This window comes from Ammospiza nelsoni, chromosome 2, assembly GCF_027579445.1.
Source record: "Ammospiza nelsoni isolate bAmmNel1 chromosome 2, bAmmNel1.pri, whole genome shotgun sequence".
NCBI lineage: Eukaryota > Metazoa > Chordata > Aves > Passeriformes > Passerellidae > Ammospiza > Ammospiza nelsoni.
In genome coordinates, this window is record NC_080634.1 from 17214190 (window position 1) to 17221281 (window position 7092).

At 43.1% G+C, this 7092-nt stretch overlaps 2 protein-coding genes across 3 annotated transcripts; one reads left to right on the forward strand and one right to left on the reverse strand.

Moving 5' to 3' along the window:
* Window positions 1–38: 38 nt before the first annotated feature.
* On the reverse strand, window positions 39–2705 carry TXNL4B (thioredoxin like 4B). Its single transcript, XM_059466548.1, has 4 exons — window positions 2575–2705; window positions 2152–2317; window positions 1041–1192; window positions 39–597 (listed from the first exon to the last, which is right to left on the reverse strand). Exons 2-4 carry the CDS (start codon window positions 2281–2283, stop codon window positions 432–434), a joined length of 450 nt encoding a protein of 149 aa, XP_059322531.1. The 5' UTR covers window positions 2284–2317; window positions 2575–2705; the 3' UTR covers window positions 39–431.
* A 51-nt stretch (window positions 2706–2756) lies between these two features.
* On the forward strand, window positions 2757–6492 carry TRMT10C (tRNA methyltransferase 10C, mitochondrial RNase P subunit). Of its 2 annotated transcripts, none has more exons than XM_059466423.1 (3): window positions 2757–2886; window positions 4353–4495; window positions 4680–6492. In XM_059466423.1, the coding sequence occupies exon 3, from the start codon at window positions 4718–4720 to the stop codon at window positions 5969–5971; it is 1254 nt and encodes a 417-aa protein (XP_059322406.1). In that variant the 5' UTR covers window positions 2757–2886; window positions 4353–4495; window positions 4680–4717; the 3' UTR covers window positions 5972–6492. The 2 variants fall into 2 exon arrangements, with proteins under 2 accessions (XP_059322406.1, XP_059322407.1); XM_059466424.1 differs by lacking the exon at window positions 2757–2886 and adding an exon at window positions 3049–3067.
* Window positions 6493–7092: the final 600 nt, after the last annotated feature.

Sequence of the window (7092 nt, forward strand, 5' to 3'; positions counted from 1 at the left end):
ATGTAACATTCTTCATAGGAAAGGCACATTCAATTGAATGTTCTTGAGAGCAAGCACAGCTTTTTTATTAATGTCACGTTTGCTGTTATTACATCTGAATGAAAATGGTACTAAACACAAAACTACCAGCGTGCCTCAGTTCCCTGAAGAAGGTTGCACTGGAGATGCCACAGCTGAGGATGCACACAGCCTGCCTGTTTTCTAAGGGCTGGTCAGCACACAACTCAAAGAACTCTGTGCATGAACACGTGGCTTTATTTACGAGAGAAGCATGAGGTGACAGAATATCTGTCTTCAGAAGGAGACCAATATGATCCTTCAGGATAAATGCTCAAACTGTCCCACAGTGTCAGAGGAGGCCAAAAATACTCAAAGGAAAAAGGGAACTACAACAGTGTCCATTTGTGTAATTATTTTCTCAGATTAACCCATTAAATTCCTTGGTAGAGAAGGTCATATTTAGGAATGTTATTGGGATCAATAGGACTTCTCACAATGAGCTTTCCCCGCATTGCTCCACGGTAGATCACTTCAATCAGATCGATAAAGTCTTGCTTTGTTTTGAAGCTTCCCACAAATTTGGTGTGATCTGGAGACCTAAATATAAGCATAAGACAAAGGTAGAATTGTAACATTAAAGTCTTCAGAGAAAAACCACCTAAAAATGTGAAAATATGCCCATATGACATAAGTTCTGATCTGGTCATTCCAAAAGAATGAACTAACCTTGTAATGGCATAGCCAAGTCAGGAATATGCTGTGACCTCCAAAGGTCAAATAGGTACAGTGTTATGTCTGAGATTTTAATAATTTCTTACTATTTCTTGCAGATTCAGATGTATTTCACCCACTTATTGCATCAGGGCATATTTCAAATTACTTCCCTATTTACATCCTTCTGGCTTCCTACAGAATTCTCAAAGCAGATGCTGGTAACAACATTATAGTTTTCAAATGCTACCTCCCCCAGACATGATAACATAGAAAGACTGATAATTCTTACAGACATAATTCTTATAGACAATGGTAGGATGACTTACCCATAATCAACCTTCATGTGCTGTCCATTGAAGAAAAATACAGTAGATGGAATATAACTGATGTCAAAATACTGGGTGTACACTGGGACATTGTTCACATCCACCAGGTAAATGACTGCCATTTTACTTAGGTCATGAGCTGTTTTTGCAAGCTGCAAAGAGTGAGAAAGGCACATGACAAACAGACTGAGAAACAAGAACAAGAGGGCAGCAAACTTTATAAAGCCTGTTTCTCTTATGTGTTACTAGCTTAAGCAGGTATAGAATATCACATCTTGTCTACCTCAAGCACTTTGTTCAGCCACTACAGTAGTAACACAGATGCTTACTGTGAAAAATGCATGTATTTTATGATTGGCTTTTTGCAAATATTAAAATGAATATTATATGTGTTGTGTTAGAAAGCAATGCTGTATTAATTTTCTTAAACTGTGTTAAATATAGTTTTACGTTATAAAAATTGTTAAAATAGCAACTATGCTATGTAAGATGCTTTGTTTAACAGAAAGGACTTGCAGCGAGATAGCAGCCACAGAACACCTAAATCTTTCAGAGAAAGGGAATTTATTGCCTTCTTATCAGAAGAAACGAACTTCTTCTTGCTTTGGAGGCGCTGTTAGGATTAGAAGGAAAAAGTTGACACTGACCAGACAGAATCCTGTGTTAGAATGGAATTTATGCATCATGTATGAGGTGTATGAATATGCAACAGGCTGTTGTTTTTAAGGGTTAATCCTTTGTTAACGGGTGTCCTTTTTTGGGCTCGCGCTGCCCAGAAAAAGGTACCCTGACATCCGTAACTCTTTGTATTTTATTGTCTCATATTGTCCTCATTCAATTTGTCCCAACTGTTATTACTCTAATTGTGTTACTATTTTTATAACCATTTTATTACTATTAAACTTTTAAAATTTTAAAAACAAGTGGTTGGCGTTTTTCACACTTACTCTTTAAACCTTTTTATAAGTATCGTGTAATTTCATTCTATATTGGTCACCAAACTTTCCATGAGTGCCTATCGTAGCAAAAACATTCTCTTCTATGCGCCAAATATACTTGTACAGTCCGTTAAAAAAAAAAAAAAAAAAAAAAGAAAAAAAAAAGGTCTTACAATATCATCGAGCTGCAGACAAACAGCATCATTATCTCTTCCAAAACGGAGAACCAAAACCTTCTCAGCGACGCTTTTAATTGCCTGATCCACTTCCCTCTTACAGGTCAGTTTGGGCAGCAGGAAACTCATCGCGACAGATCACGGTCTCCACTAAAATCCCAGCCTTCCAGTTAGGGGAAAAAACAACAAAACAACGCACCATCAAACAACAGCAACCTGCGGGCCGAAAAGAAGCCAAACTTCTCTGTGCTATTACATTTTTTAAAAGGAAAAGGGGGGAGAGAAGAGAGCAAGAGAGAGATCACAGATGAGCAGGCCGGGCTGACAAACCCCTCGGCCCCAGCCGACCGCCTCACGCCGCAGCCCAGCGCGGCGGCAGGGACAGACCCTGCCCGCACCAGGGGCGGCGGCAGCACCCACCGGCAGCCCCCTCGGTGCCCGGGGCTCCCCGGGAACGGAATACGGGGGGGGTTCGGATCACCGCCCGCCGCAGCTCCCGCTGTGGGGCGCACACAGCCCGGAACGCGGCGGTGCATCCGCGGAGCGCCGGGGACGGCCGAGGGGAGCACCGCGGGCCCGCCCCGCGCAGGCGCGGCGGCTCCGCGAGGTGAGCGGCGGTGGCGGCGCGGCCGGGGCCGGGGCCGGCGGTGAGCTCGGGGCACCTCGGGGTCCGCCCGGCCCGGCCCTGCCCTGCCCGACCGAGCGCCGCGGGAGGGAGCGCAGATCCGGCAGGTGCTTCTCCGGGGAGCGGTGCCCCGGAGGCCGCGGGCCCCGCCGGTGTCCCCGGCAGGGCTCGGGGGCACAACGCGGGACTGTGGGGTGGGAGCCTGCGCTCAGCGGCTCGGGTGCTCGTGGGCTGGTTTAAAAGTTGTTAAACATGTGCAGGGCTGCTCCCCTGCAGCCGACCTCATCGGTGAGTGTCAGAGTATGGATCCAGGCTCTTGTCCGTGGTGCCAGGCCGTGGGACAAGAAGCAATGGGCAGAATCTGAGGCACAGAATTTCACCTGGACGTGAGGAGCAACTCTTTACTCTGCAGGCGCTTGTGCACTGAACTGGCTGCCCAGAGGGGCTGTGGAGTCTCCCTTACTGGAGATATTCCAGACCTGTTTAGACGCAGCCCTGTGCCATGTGCTCTGGGATGGCCCTGCTCGAGCAGACGAGTTGGACCGCATCCATTGAGGCCCCTCCCAGCCTTACACAGTCTGTGATTATGAGTGGGCAGCTAGGCTGGGGAAGTAAGGCAAGTTGTTCAGTCTCTGAAATATCAGTGGAGAGCCTTTCTGTTATTGAGATGAGTTGATGAGTTGCAGTGAATTCATGATAAAAAAGAAAAAAAAATACTTTCAGTGCTACAAATCTAGGCTCTTCAAAAAGCCTTAGATGGATTCTTGCAGTAATGATGTTAGTGTGAATGACACACTGCTTGGTTCTATCAAAAGCTGTCATCAGGTATTCTGATGGTGTAAGTCTGATGCTTGATATTGACTTAAATGGAGTTCCAGTCATGTAAGTTAATTGAGGAACTGATCCCTTGATTTCTCAGTGCTTCTTTGAGAATTACTTTTGCCAGCAGTTAAATCGTTCAATTTTACATTGAAGGATTTAACTACTTGCACTTACAAATTTTCACATTGTTAGGTTGCTTGGTTGTTCTTGTTTCTTTTATCTTAATAATGGCAGAACATGAGAGGTCAGCCACCAATTTGACCAATTACTGTGTAGTAAAACACATGCCAGGTTATATAAGTTTTCTAAATAATACACTGCTCCTTTTGTGCCTCTTATCTGAGCAGGTACATGTTTACAAACCCAATATTAGATCTAACTTCTTGTTCTGTATATCACATTATTTTCAGTTTATTAGGAAGATTATGAATTTTTATTTTTTAAAAAAAATTTGGAATTAATTCTAGTTTTGTCCAAATCATGTTTCCTCAAGGACTGAAACCCCACTGATGCTCAGTTCAGTAGTGTGCGTAGGCCAGGGAAACTATTAAATGTTCTTGGGTGTGTTTTTCTTTCTGCAGACCTTTCATATGTAAATACAAGTGTGGATAAAATTAATGAGACTGGGGAAATTTATGTCCTCAGCTTTATGAGCCTATGCCAGCTTCACAGACAATTTAGCAAAAAGAAAAAAGATGGTCTTTTCTTGTACTAATTGTTATTCTTCCCTCTCTTCTTCCCGTTTTGACAGGATAGATAAATTACATAAAAATTCTTCTGGTTTGCATGCAGCATTTCACTGACTTTGGTTGTGAAGGCTCATCATATGCTACAGATAACTTGAAGAGATCTTGGACAGTTCTTGAAGGTTGTTTGACTGCATTTTAAATTGCAGTAAGTATAGCTGGTTTAAGCTGTTTTTATTTAGGAATCAGTAAAAAATTCATAATAGAAGGAGGAATTTCTAGCATCCTCCAAGAAGTAACCTGTTGTCTGTCAGTGTTAATAAAAATCTGCATGTGTGTTCTTTGTGTGTGTTCTGTGATTTCTGACAAGTTTTTTTCTCCTCTTATTGGAGTTTGCAGATAAGTGTTGCAATCCAGCACATGCCTAAGTATGCACTCTGCTAACATGCTTCTGAGAAGAATTGTAAGAAGTTCTGTCCTTCCATTTGCCACACAACATGGGATGAAAAAGGATTTGTTTCCACTCAGAAGAACTCTGAGTTTATCACTTTGTCTGAAGCAGGACAAGTCATGTGAACCCTCAGAAAAACTGGATTTGGATGAGTGGAAGAAGGTAATGAAATCTGGGTTGCAAGAAGAGGTCAGTGAGATGGTCTCAGAGCCAAAGGAGCTTTCCAGTTTGGCTGCTGCACGTGAGACTTTGGAGATGTGGAGGCTAGCTGGCAGAGCAGTTCCAGAAAATATGAGTGAAGAACAGCTAAAAACCTTTATGGAGTGTCCTTCTAAGTCAGCCAAAAAGAAGTACTTAAAATATTTGCATCTCAAAGAACTTCACAAGAAAAATGACAAGAGAAAGATGGATGAGAGAAGGGAAAGGAGGCTAGAAGCACAAGATCAAGATTCAAAAACAGAGGAGACCAAGAAGAGTCCATTTGTGTGTTTATGGTCCCGCACCATGGACAAAGCATACAACTGGAGGGCTGCTCAGTCCATGATCTTTGGCCAGCCTCTGGTATTTGACATGTCTTATGAAAAGGACATGTCTGTGCGAGAAGTCTCAAACACAGTGAGGCAGATAGTAATGAGCGAGAGCAGCAATCGGAGATCTGTGGATCCATTCCACATCCACTTCTGTAACTTCAAAGATGATAGCCTCTACCACAGGGAATTCATCAAGAATTATAGAGAGGCCTGGGACAAACTGCTTATCACAGTGACAGACCAGTGCTACACAGAAATCTTTCCCAAGGAGAAGCTCATCTATCTGACAGCAGATTCTCCCAAAGTAATGAAAGCATTTGATCATGATAAGATTTATATTGTTGGGTCAATGGTTGACAAGAGCATTAAAAGAGGAGTCTCCTTAGCACGGGCAAAGCGGTTAGGGCTGGAGACTGCAGCCCTTCCACTGGATAAGTATTTGCTGTGGAGTACGGGTGCCAAAAATCTCACACTGGATCAAATGATGCATATTTTATTAACCTTGAAAGATACAGCTGACTGGAAGAAGGCTCTGGAATTTGTTCCCAAAAGGAAATACTGTGACTTTGTAAACAAGCCTGTAAAGGAATTGAAAAAAACATTAGACCTTATCAGCACACTCAAACTTGGGAAGGGACGGGAAAAAGTAGAAAAGCAATTTGCCAAAAACTACCCCAAGAGGTATAAACTAAAGCAAAAGTAGAGTGATGGGGAGGAAAAAATGAATTTTTTACACACAAACTGTGCCGACTTCTTGGTGCTCTGTTCAGCTTTTAATCTCAGAACGCGTTTTGTTGCTTATGTTTGAAATTACCATCATTAAGAGTTGGGTTTTTTTAATTACTTTAGTAGTCCAGCTGTTTAAATTTATTCACACATAATTGAAATGATGTAAGACAAATTAGATAATCTGTTGTAAAAGAAAAATAACTCTACGTGAAGGCTATCAGTCTGTTCCATTGAACTGTGCTTGAGCAAGGGTGATTGTTACTGAATGCAAAGGTCTTCAGACTGCTTTGGAGGCTGTCTACAGTTTTATTCTGTAAGATCACTAAGGTGAAGTAGAAGAGACCTCTCCCATTACTTCCTGAATCATCTTGTGTGCAAATGAATTGACTTTGATAACTGACCTAAATGGTTAAAACCTTGTGTGAGTTTGGGGAACTGCACAATTTATTTCTGGATGTTCTGTCTGACACAAATAAAGTCCCTGTTTGGAAGGAATCAGGCAAATTTCTTGACTGTGCTGAAAAAAAAAAATTAATCTTGCCTACTTTTGGGTAAGACTTTTATCCCAGAGTGCCTGTGTTTTCAGGCCATGTAATGTAGATTTCCCAAAGTGCTGGAACTTCTGAGTTGGTTAACTGTCCTATTAGTAAATAGGAGCAGAGGGCCTTTTAATATTTTTTACAGTTCAGAATACATTGGTGTCTCTCTGGAAGTCTGTGTTCAGGCTGCAGAGCTGCCATGGGCAGCTAAATACAGCTCTGCTGTCTGTGGGATGAGGATGGCTTTCTTTGTGGGGGATGCTGAAAGTCAGTGATGGCAGACGAGGAGTTGGTCACCCACTCCCTGCTGACCTCTTCCCACGTGCTGTTGTAAGGTGGGCATTGGAAGATTCACTACCCCAACACTGCCTGTTGTGAGGGGCAGGGCCTGCAGGCATGGGTCACCTCTGGCACAGGGAAGGACCTGGTTCCTTTCAGCTCTGTGTGGTTGGGAAGTACACAAAGCTTCACCCGAGGGTGGTGGTGTTCCAGGTGGTGCTTGAGAGCTGCCTTCAGCTGCCTGGGAAGGCCTGAAGTGCAAGGACTGGCTGTCTGA